The sequence below is a fragment of the Bos indicus genome, chromosome 9, assembly GCF_029378745.1.
Source record: "Bos indicus isolate NIAB-ARS_2022 breed Sahiwal x Tharparkar chromosome 9, NIAB-ARS_B.indTharparkar_mat_pri_1.0, whole genome shotgun sequence".
Classification (NCBI taxonomy): Eukaryota; Metazoa; Chordata; class Mammalia; order Artiodactyla; family Bovidae; genus Bos; species Bos indicus.
Genome location: NC_091768.1, coordinates 36,737,107 through 36,749,501, shown reverse-complemented (window position 1 = coordinate 36,749,501; position 12,395 = coordinate 36,737,107). Strand labels below are relative to the sequence as shown.

At 34.4% G+C, this 12,395-nt stretch overlaps 1 protein-coding gene across 2 annotated transcripts in view; it reads right to left on the bottom strand.

Annotated features, from left to right (window-relative positions):
• Window positions 1-12,395, bottom strand: part of HDAC2 (histone deacetylase 2) — a 35,367-nt gene continuing 22,972 nt past the window's right edge. Inside the window, exons 7-15 of one of the 2 annotated variants that reach the window (XR_011568427.1) lie at window positions 11,820-11,912; window positions 11,630-11,738; window positions 6,218-6,358; window positions 5,880-5,988; window positions 5,100-5,230; window positions 4,233-4,388; window positions 3,062-3,110; window positions 1,379-1,436; window positions 1-370 (exon numbers count right to left, since the gene is read on the bottom strand). Coding sequence is in view for 1 of the 2 variants with exons in the window: in XM_070795943.1 (XP_070652044.1) it covers window positions 340-370; window positions 1,379-1,436; window positions 4,233-4,388; window positions 5,100-5,230; window positions 5,880-5,988; window positions 6,218-6,358; window positions 11,630-11,738; window positions 11,820-11,912 (828 nt within the window). In the remaining variant the exon portion in view is untranslated. The remainder of the gene's footprint in view (window positions 371-1,378; window positions 1,437-3,061; window positions 3,111-4,232; window positions 4,389-5,099; window positions 5,231-5,879; window positions 5,989-6,217; window positions 6,359-11,629; window positions 11,739-11,819; window positions 11,913-12,395) is intronic. The other variant, XM_070795943.1, reaches the window with a different exon arrangement.

Genomic DNA, 12,395 nt, shown 5'->3' with positions numbered 1-12,395 from the left:
TCGAAGTACAATTTTTTAATAAAGATAATTACAAAAGATGGAAAAATCAGCTCATAAAGGCCAATTACTTCTTTAATAGATCAGTTTTTTGACATAATAACACATCAATTTTAAATACTATCACATAAAGCATGGTGGAGAAAAGAAATTTTGCTTCATAATTAGAAAACTCACAATAAAACTTGCCAAGAAAAACAAAAACAAAGCCATTTTGAAAATAAATACAGTCCATGCCAAAGTAGTATAAAATGAAGCCAGAAGTCTTCAAAAAGAAAAAACATTTTTCTTCCCAATATTTTCTCACTTTTTTATGGTTTCTGAAAGTTGTGAGACTCAAATTCAAGGATTGCTGAGCTGTTCTGATTTGGCTCTGTTAAAAGAGGCAATATGAAATATTAAAAACTGCACAATCTCAGTTTAAATGCAATGACCAATAGATCAGTCCTAAGGTTCCCACCAAGAAACATGTAAGCTGGTAGTGCCTTGAGTTTTTGGAGCACTGACTGACTGCCTTGACCTTCTGAGGGTTTTACAACCTATTCCAAGTCATCCTATGAAGGCTAACACAAAATTATGTGTGGCCAAGCATCTATATGCTTTCTGACAACAGAAAGCTCAGTTATGGTCTTTTAAAAAATTATGTTATACTAGCCCAGTGATTCTTAAAATTTACCTGTCTTATAACACCAAAAAATCATGTATATAGAAATAAGAGCACCATGAAAGATGATGAGTGTCTATATAAAAGTTAATAGCAAAACAAGGCTTAGATAAATTATGTTCAAGAATATAAACTGACCTATTTTAATACATTCAGTTACAACACTGATTATTATTAGCTTTTGTAATTTTTTAAGGCATGTTACATAAATGAAAAACAAGCAAGTAAATGAAATATAAGCTAATGGTTAAGATACATATATATTGTCTTACTGCTACTGCTAAGTCACTTCAGTCGTGTCCGACTCTGTGTAACCCCACAGACGGCAGCCCACCAGGCTCCACCGTCCCTGGGATTCTCCAGGCAAGAACACTGGAGTGGGTTGCCATTTCCTTCTCCAATGCATGAAAGTGAAAAGTGAAAGTGAAGTCACTCAGTAGTGTCCGACTCTTAGCGACTCCATGGACTGCAGCCCACCAGGCTCCTCTGTCCATGGGATTTTCCAGGCAAGAGTACTGGAGTGGGGTGCCATTGCCTTCTCCATATTGTCTTACATACCATACTAAAATTCAGAGCATCTCATAACAACCTACTGATGATATTCCAGGTTTAGTTCAGTACTTCTCAAAGAATATATGTATACTCACCCCAACCCCAGTAAACATACTCATTATTTTTATAGCATATAAAAATTACTAGAAAAAGAATACAGCTTACCCTTTGGTATCTGTTTTTTCACCACTATTATCCTTGGATTTATCTTCCTCCTTAACATCTAAAAACAAAAATTGGGAAGAGATTAACACCTATTTTGAAATATAAAATGCATATATTTTATTTTAAAATATATCTTACTTAAAATATAAAAAACTCCCATATACAATATTATTGTTCATGAAATCAACAACTAACTAAGCTTCTGAAGATGTACTAAATGACAGAGGTTCAATATCAATGCAACATTTGCAGTCCCGCCTTTGGGAACTTTGCCCTATGGGATCACAGCATTATAGGCAGGATATATACTATGAAGACATTCAGCCAACAGACATGCGCAAACACCATGGTAGATCAGGAAAGGCTATGACAAGTGACCTTTGAGAGGCATTCTGAAGAACAAATCACTTTTGAGTGGGAAAAGGGAAGAAGTACCTTGAACAGAGGGAAAGCTCAAAAGGACTTTGAGGCAACAAGGAATTAGGTTGGAAGGAAAAACTGCAAGACCAATTTGGCTGGAGTTTTGTGACAAGAGGACAGAATCAGTTAAGGTCAGAGACAAAACAGAAGCTAAATTCTATTGCTTATATAACCAATAGTTTTTTTGTTTTTTTTAAATAATGGTTAGGCTGCTGCTGCTGTTGCTAAGTTGCTTCAGTCGTGTCTGACTCTATGCGACCCCACAGACGGCAGCCCACCAGGCTCCCCCATCCCTGGGATTCTCCAGGCAAGAACACTGGAGTGGGTTGCTTTTCCTTCTCCAGTGCATGAAAGTGACGAGTGAAAGTGAAGTCGCTCAGTCGTGTCCGACTCTCAGCGCTAGTACCCTTCTTTTCTAGTACCCTCTTTTCTTTCTTAAACTTTTTCTTTTGTACTGGGGTATAGCTGATTAACAATGTTGTGACAGTTTCAGGTGAACTGTGAAGGGACTTAGCCATACATATACACAGCCATTACTTTTTAAACCTTCACTATATAAGTATCAGAACTTTACCATTTTAATAAAAATTAACAAAATAGTAAGAGTAACACTGTCCATTCAAGATCATTGAAACAAATTAGCCAAAATGTGGTAAATTTTTTCTTTAGATAAGCCAATGAATCAAAGTTGTGAGGCAATGATTATAATACAAACATATACCAACATGTTTATTATGACATTTGTTTTGGCTTCTGGCTTTATTTTAGATATGTAAACAAAAGTGCCAAGTGTGGTTTGGGGAGGGATGAAGAGCAAAGAAATACTCCTAACTTTAGGTTCTGAACTACAGACTTTTAAAAATGTTTTCTATGGTAGTATTTCTTTTATCTGTATGTTGCAAGATTTTAACAAATGCAAGACACTATAAGAAGAATTTCATTATTAAACTAAGAAATTTAAGTATCAATTACTATCAGCAACAGAAGTATTTAGGAACTAAATACTGAGATTAATCCACCACCAGGCCATTAAAGCCAGATCAAAAGGCACTCTCATTTTCAGCTAAAGCAGCAATGAAAGATAAGCACTCTAGTGCACCCACTTTCCCATTTGGAAGAAAAAGCATAGAAAGATAAAAGTTTAAAAAGCAAGAATAAATGCCAGAAAGGAAGACAAACAAACAAAAAATACAGAAAAGACAAATTGACAGAGAAAAGAAAAATACTAGAAAAATCCTACAGCTAAAGTTAAGTCCTTCTTACCTCAATCATAGCTGGAATCTCTGGATGTCAATCAGTACACAAGAGCAGACTGGAGCCATCATTGTAATACATTGGGAAGTTAAAATTATAAAATGATAGACAGAGAACAGTAGCCTATAGTGGAGTCAATCCACAAACAAAACAGAACTAGATGTGCAGACATGCTACAGATTCCAAACACTCTCTAGTAAAAAAAGAACACGAGAGCCAGCTTACTCACGTAACTTCAATATGATAGAAAAAGGATGTTGGCCCAGTACCTCTGAATCTGTTTTACACATGCTACAGGGTCAAAATTAATAGGTCAACTAAAACCTGTGCTCCTCACCGTTACCTGCATATAGGTAGCAGGTATCCAGCAGGAAATGCACCAAGTACAAGAATTCAGGTATTTAAGATACTGCATTCTCTAGCCAAGAGCAGCTCAATCTAGCAGGGAGAGATGTAAAGTTCCTAATGAGGTGTTATAATATGATGTGTTAAATAAAATGACTGAGATATGTGTAAGTGCTCTGGAAACTCAGATAAAAGATAACACACTCTGAAAGCAAATGCAATGCCCTAAATCATCTATTTTCTCAACAGACAAACTGACACATTTGCCTCAACAGACAAGACACATTTTTAAAGTTAAGACATCAGAAAGTATTGTCTCCTCCTAACCCAGCTCTCAAATCCCTTCCCATCTTTCCATCGCTTTTACGTTTCTTTCAAATTATAACAAAGTCTGTTCTCTGAGCCTTTTCAAAATGGTGAAACTGGTCTAAGGTTATATAATGTGAGTCTTCTTTTATGCTTTATTCTCATCAAATAAACTTACAGGCAGTTACAAATTAGCTTAGAATTTCCGCTCTGCTCATGGGCTACATATGGGTCTATAACCAGTCTGTTCTCTCACTCAGTCTAGATCACAGTGCAACGTTCAATATTTTAAGCCTATGTTGCCAAGAAGAGATAGTTTCCTATATTATAGAAGCAAATATGACTAATAACATTTGGAGAGCTTTAACTAAAAGTTTACTTACATGGAGGGAAAAAAAGTCACCTATTTGTTTAGCATACTCACCTATTTCTGATACTCGTTTAAGTATTTCAGGATCTTATAAAAATTGCCTGGTTGCTCACTTTCAAAAACTTACAATTAAAACATCTATCAAAAAATAAATCTGACCTGCTTTTTTGTCCTCCGTTTCCTTCTTGTCTTCTTCGATTCTAGCTTTTTTTGCTCCTTTCTTATGATCAGTCACATTTCTACGACCGCCTTCTCCTTCGTCCTCAGAATCTGAGAACTCTTCATCACAAGCTATTCGTTTGTCTGATGCTCGAACTGACACATTAAAAGATTTTTAATAACATTTTGACAAAGGCAGTCACAGATTTTACAACTGTTAAGTGCATTGCTCTATAGAAGAACTAGCCAGTCATATTTAAAAGTAAGGAAACAGATTTTAAGATTATAACTGAATGCATGGCTTGCTAAACATTGAAAATTTAGCTTTAATCTAGGAAGAAATAATTCAAAGGAATACGAAGAACATTAGAGGTTCTCATTAAAAAAAAAAAAAACTTTGGAGGAAAAAAATATTGCTTTCCTGATAGGAAGTAGGAGTGATGTCTTTAAATAAAAAGTAACCTTTTATTTCAGAGCTGAGAGAAGGAGAGAAAATAAGAAATATCATTTATGTCAATTATGTTAGAATGTCTATACCATAATAGCATACTATTAGGCTAAAAGCTTACAAATCATATTAAGTGGAATTAGATGGTAGAATCAAACAGAAGGTGCTTAATGTTATTCAACTTACACTACACATAAGTGGTTAATTTGTAGAAAATGAAATTGCTGACACTCAAATCAGGCTCTGAGACAAAGGAAATTAAATCTACATAAGATTTAAAAAATGATGAAAATAGACAGTAATAATAGTGTGCTCATGAAAACAGGTGAAGTTCTTGGGCAACCAAAACCTTCAGTCTGTAGTGTGCTTTTAATAAACCAGAAAAATGTAACAGAATACACATCAAAGGACTATCTTACTAGAAATTCTCTTGTCTGGATCTTCTCCATCTTCATCTCCACTATCTTCATGAACTGCATCTTCTGGAATAGCTTGCATCTGGACGCCAGGTGCATGAGGCAACATGCGTAAATTTTCAAATAAACGCTGTCTAAATTACAACATGCATAGTTATTAGAAAAAATATTTTCTTTCAAGTTCCTTTTCAGTGAAAGAGGAAACATTAAGCAAAATAAATTGCATCTTTTATCTAGCTTAACCTAAGAATTAAAATCGTAACATTTACTGGGTACTGATACTTTACCTATTATTAACCTGTTTAATCCTCAAAATTTACAAGGTAGATACTAAATTTCATCCCCCATTTCAAGGATGAGGAAATACAAGCATAAAGGCAAATTAACTTGCCAAATGTCATGGAGTGAGGGCACAAACCCAGGTCTGGGTACGAACAATGTCTCTCCAAACTCTATTTCTTAGAGAAAGGTTTATCAAGTGTTTCAATGAAAATAAATTTCACTTTTGTGTAAAGCAAGAAAATATACAACTTATAGAGCCCTTTTCAACAAAAAAGTCCATTTTAACTAACAGAAAACGGAAGTATTTTTGAGCTATAATCTATTATACATTTTCCATCATTTTATAAAATTAAAGAAACCAACAATCTTAAGGTTTCAAATACTTTTGACAAAAGGGAATACCTTATGTATAAAGTTAAACTGACCTACTGCACATGACTTTCTAAAAGCTTCAAAAGTTACATTAATAATGTTAATCAAATCAATTTGATGATGTCTTACTTTATCTTTTCCATATATTCTGGAGTGTTCTGGTTTGTCATGTTTGAAGGACTAATATGCAGTTTGAAGTCCGGTCCAAAATACTCAAAATAATCATTATATGGCAATTCTATTAAAAATAATGAAATAAAGTTACATATTAAAAGCTCAATCCATACACAAAATCCAGACTCAAGTTGTAAAATATTTCCAGAGAAAATATTTAAAAGTGAATACAAAATGAATTTAGTGGCTGCTCTCCTATTTACATAGTTTTGGAATCAACTCTAATGACCTAACCATCTTCTTCTACAAACAGACAGTTCGTCCAATAAAGACATCACAATAAGAACACTTACCGTTGGGAATCTCACAATCAAGGGCAACTGCAGTCTCATATGTCCAACACCGAGCAACGTTGCGGATTGTGTATCCACCTCCCCCAAGCATCAGTAATGGTAAATTGAAAGTTTTTACAACTTCTACACATTTAGCATGACCTAAGACAAAGAAGATTTGGGTAACAATACATTTACACACTGTAACAGCTGGAAAAGAAAAATTTTTAAATATAAACAAAATTTTACTCAACCAAAATGGCTTTGCAAAATATTTAAAAAACAAATAATACATAAAAATTTTAAGAAAATTTCTAGTCTAAAACTTTCATCAAACACCTTTTACACAATATACAAAACTCATTAAGACATAACTGGCTATGTTAACAAGCGTACTTGATGGAAAAGTCAAGTATACAACTATATTAAGATTAAAATATAACACATTTTTATTAATGTGATATGAAAATCCTATGTTCATATAAGGTTACCTGGGGGGAAAAAATAAGTGAGGTTACAATGAAACATTAAGTACAACCTAATCTAAACTGATGTTTTGTTACCACTTTTCTCCACAGACATGAACAAAAAAATTACTTAAGACTATACAGGTTTCAGATCAGTTCAGTTACTCAGTCATGTCCGACTCTTTGCGACCACATGAATCGCAGCACGCCAGGCCTCCATGTCTATCACCAACTCCCAGAGTTCACTCAGACTCACATCCATTGAGTTGGTGATGCCATCCAGCCATCTCATCCTCTGTCGTCCCCTTCTCCTCCTGCCCCCAATCCCTCCCAGCATCAGAGTCTTTTCCAATGAGTCAACTCTTCGCATGAGGTGGCCAAAGTACTGGAGTTTCAGCTTTAGCATCATTCCTTCCAAAGAACACCCAGAACTGATCTCCTGCAGAATGGACTGGTTGGATCTCCTTGCAGTCCAAGGGACTCTCAAGAGCCTTCTCCAGCACCACAGTTCAAAAGCATCAATTCTTCGGCGCTCAGCTTTCTTCACAGTCCAACTCTCACATCTATACATGACCACTGGAAAAGCCATTGCCTTGACTAGACAGACCTTTGTTGGGAAAGTAATATCTCTGCTTTTGAATATGCTATCTAGGTTAGTCATAACTTTCCTTCCAAGGAGTAAGCATCTTTTAATTTCATGGCTGCAGTCACCATCTGCAGTGATTTTGGAGCCCCCAAAATAAAGTCTGACACTGTTTCCACTGTTTCCCCATCTATTTCCCATGAAGTGATGGGACCAGATGCCATGATCTTCGTTTTCTGAATGTTGAGCTTTAAGCCAACTTTTTCACTCTCCTCTTTCACTTTCATCAAGAGGCTTTTTAGTTCCTCTTCACTTTCTGCCATAAGGGTGATGTCATCTGCATATCTGAGGTTACTGATATTTCTCCCAGCAATCTTGATTCCAGCTTGTGTTTCTTCCAGTCCAGCATTTCTCGTGATGTGCTCTGCATATAAGTTAAATAAGCAGAGTGACAATATACAGCCTTGATGTACTCTTTTTCCTATTTGGAACCAGTCTGTTGTTCCATGTCCAGTTCTAACTGTTGCTTCCTGACCTGCATACAAATTTCTCAAGAGGCAAGTCAGGTGGTCTGCTATTCCCATCTCTTTCAGAATTTCCCACAGTTTATTGGGATCTACACAAAGGCTTTGGCATAGTCAATAAAGCAGAAATAGATGTTTTTCTGGAACTCTCTTGCTTTTTCCATGATCCAGTGGATGTTGGCAATTTGATCTCTGGTTCCTCTGCCTTTTCTAAAACCAGCTTGAACATCTGGAAGTTCACGGTTCATGTATTGCTGAAGCCTCGCTTGGAGAATTTGGAGCATTACTTTACTAGCGTGTGAGATGAGTACAATTGTGTGGTAGTTTGAGCATTCTTTGGGATTGCCTTTCTTTGGGATTGGGATGAAAACTGACCTTTTCCAGTCCTGTGGCCACTGCTGAGTTTTCCAAATTTGCTGGCATATTGAGTGAAGCACTTTCACAGCATCATCTTTCAGGATTTGAAATAGCTCAACTGGAATTCGATCACCTCCACTAGCTTTGTTCGTAGTAATGCTTTCTAAGGCTTAACTATAGGTTATTTTAGATAGTGGTATTATGGACACTTAACTTATTTATATTATTACTATTAAAAACAACTTTAACAAATTTCTTTGTATAGAAATCTAAATATAAAGTAAACCTAACATAAAAACAAAATATTTCATTTGGATGTCATAATTCAATAATCAATTACAAGTCACTAGTAACTTCTTATATTATCATCATTCAGGAACATAAGTCAACCTTTAAAGCAAGAACAAAATCCTTCAATTACAGAAGAAACTGATACATGTTGAATATTTGGAAAAATCAAAATAAGTACAAAGAAAAAAAACTACCTAAAAATCTATCATCTGAAGATGCTGCTGTTGTATTCAGTTGCCAAGTCATGTCCTACTCTTTGCAACTTCATGGACTGTAGCTCACCAGGCTCCCCTGTCCATGGGATTTCCAAGGCAAGAATACTGGAGTGGGTTGCCCTTTCCTACTCCAGGGAATGTTCCCAGTTTAAGGATCAAACCCATGAGTCTCCTGCATTGACAGGCAGATTCTTTACCATTGAGCTACCAGTGAAGCCTCATCATCCAAAGATAGTTTTTTTTTAAATATTCCCTTCCAATTCTTCCTAATTTTTAAAAGCTTAAAGTTTTCTTCATGTAACTATAACTGTGGGCATTTTCATTAAGTATTCAATAGTCACATTATATGAGTCACAACCCAATTTTTATTACTGCAATTACAAAAATGCATGCTTCTTATAATAGGGGAAAGCCATTTGGGTATTTTTAAAGATGAAACAAACAAAAAATTAACTTAAAGACTTCTAAGTAAAGAAAGCTGGCTAAAAAAGGACATTTCCTTTTCCTTCATCTCAGAATCTGACAAAAATGATTATAAAGGGATTTTTCTAAAGGCTAAAACTTATAAAAATGAAGACTGGAGAACATACAATTGTAACAATATAAACGAAGATAGAAAGGAGACGGACAAGAGGTAAACTGACTTTAGCAGACCTGAGAAATCTGATTTGAAGCTGGCACTGGAAAAAGCTTGGAATCAAGTTTAAGCTTTGGGATTGCAAATACCTTTATATGCTTTATACAACTTACATTCTATCAGTCAGTTGAAATATAATGTAGATTTACAGTAAGAGTAAATGTTGTGGCTTATAGTTATGAAAGCTATTACTTTTACACACAAAGGCATTAAGGACTTTCAAAAAGTTAAGACAAGAAAAGTGACAAAGTAATGCACACTTTGAGGACATTAGATAGATTTTAAGAAGATCATATCCATTTTTGAGGAAACAGATAATTTCAAATCGTTCAACCTAATATAAGTAGAATAGATTGATTATCTAATAATTCTAATGCTGCCCGGCACAGGAGCCATCCTAATATTAAATAAAATAGTCTTTAAAATCTAAATTTAGTTGTTAATTTCCATTTAAGCCAATAGTAAGTACTGGAAAAAGTTCTACCTGAGAATTCTTCACCTTTTATGAGCGAATTCAAGTAGAACATGAACTTGTTACCTAAAAGTTCACAAGGAAAACAACTCCAAAATCTTGTACAATATCCATGATTAATACTACTAACCTACGTACGATAAATTTTCAAAACTTATAAAATATTTTCAGATTTATTCTTACACCCTAGCAGCTCATTCCATAATGGTGATCTTTACTTTGGTCTGGACCTCTATCACGTTGATTTTAACACTTAAAAGCAAAGAACAGCTCAACATTCTAACAGATCTACAGAGGAAATTCACCCAAACAAGAACAGGTCAGAAGGCTGTTCTTCAAGAAGGTAAAACTGATAGAAAACCTGATCCACCTTCATTTATTAATGAGTAACTGAGAAAACGAAGGAAATGACAAAATTGCACAGAAAAACAAGTTATGCAAAAGGAAAATTGAGTAAGCTGAACCATGCTTTAATGTTTTTGATGATGCCATAAACAATGACTACCATAACTAAAATTCTGGTCTAGATTTAAACCGCAAAAATGGGATACTGGAAGGGTAAATGCATGTGTTAGGGACACAGTGGTGACTCCCTTTTCTTTCACAATGGAAAGTAAATATACAAGGTTAAAATTAAGTTAAAAATAATAATACAGCTTGCAGAATTCCCGGGTGGTCCAATGGTTAGAACTCTTGGGCTTGCACTGCTGAGGGCCAGAGTTCAAACCCTGGTTGGGGAACTAAGATCCCATAAGCTGCATGGCATGGCCAAAAAAAAAATAAAAAAAGCTTGCATATTGTCTTAAGAAAGGTAAGCACCAAAAGAATCAACCAAAAATGTTGAAAATTATGCTAAGTGTAATATGTGGAATCTAAAAAACAAATGAGCAAATATAACTTAACAGAAATAGTTACAGAAAATAAGTAAGATAGTTGCAAGAGGGGAGAACAGATGAAGGAGATTAAAAAGTACAATATAAATGAGACACAGGTATGAAATATAGTGTTGGGAATACAGTCAACAGCAAAATAATATCTTTGCATGATGATTGATGACAACTAGACTTATCATGGTTATCATTTGGAAATGTACAGATTATCAAATTACAATGCTGTGGACCAGAAAATAACTACTATAATGGTGCAGGTCAATTATACTTCAAAAACAAACAACAAACAAACTGACAGAAAAAGAGATCAGATATGTAATTACCAGAGGTGGGGAGGGGATTAGATGAAGATAATAAAAAGATACAAACTTCTAATTAAAAGATAAATAAGTATGAGGGATTAAATGTACATGATGATGCAGATAATTAACACTGCTGTATATTATAAATGAAAGCTGTTAAAGACAGTAATCCTAAGGGTTCTCATCACAAAGAAAAATATACACATTTTCAATCTATTTCTTTAATGTTTTAACTATAGGAGATGATGAGTGTTCACTAAACCTTCTGTGTTAATCATTTCACGATGCTGAAATCATGCTATTGAAGTCAAATTATAATGTGCACCTCAAGCTTACATGGCTACATGTCAACGACATCTTAATAAAACCAGAATAAATAAATAAACAAATATAAGTTAAAAAAAAGAGAAGAAAATCACTGCCTTGGTTGGGACAGCAACAAGTCTTATAAAACTGCTCACATAAAAATGTATATATAAATTTGACAAAATAAAAGACCTAATTTACTGAAACTAGATTAACTGTAATTATATAAATCAATTCGAAATACATACATACATATGCCAAAAACCTGTAAAAAATATAAGACACACGTGGTTCCGTGTTAAGTAGCAGGTAAAAAAAGACAATTTTTATGGGAAGTTCTTAGGAAGAAGAAAATTTTTTTCTGGAGTATCACCCTTCAAATCGCTTACCTTTAACTGTCAAATTGAAGCAACCAAGTCTATCACCAGATAGGGAGTCTGCACCACACTGTAGCACCACAGCACTAGGCTGATACATCTCCATCACTTTTGAAATAATCTATGTATAAGGTAACAAATGTTAATATCTCTAAAAAACATTTTAGAATTCCTTTTCATTTTAAAAAATAGTAATACTTACAGGCTTAAATATCTGGCCATATGATTCATCATCTATACCATCTCTCATTGGAAAATTGACAGCATAGTATTTGCCTTTTCCTGCACCAATATCCTAAAATACATAGTGTAAGTAGATCTTAGAGAATACATTATAATAAAAAGTTTGACATATTTAATTATTCAAATATTTTAAAAAGATTTAAAAGAGTAGGTAACAAACCCAATTCTGAATTCATCTTATAGGCTGAGAGAGGAAATAATATAGAATAAGTATGTATTTCAACATTTATGGATATTTATAAAGCTGAAAAGAACCAATTCTAGTTAATCTGTAATGATTATTTTGGGGAGGAAAGAAATTTAACACAGTTAAGGGCAGTTTGAAATTACATATTAACTCAAGAAATTTGTCATAAACAAAATACACAAGACAAATTTACCAGTCAAACTGTAGGAAATTCAAACTCTGAGCCAAAGAACCCTGCAGGACAGGGTTGTCCTGCATTGTCTCTAATGCAAAACCGTTTCTTGTGGCTCACAATCTGGTATGAGTTGATTAATACTGGTAAGACTTTCTTGAAGTTTTAACAGCTAC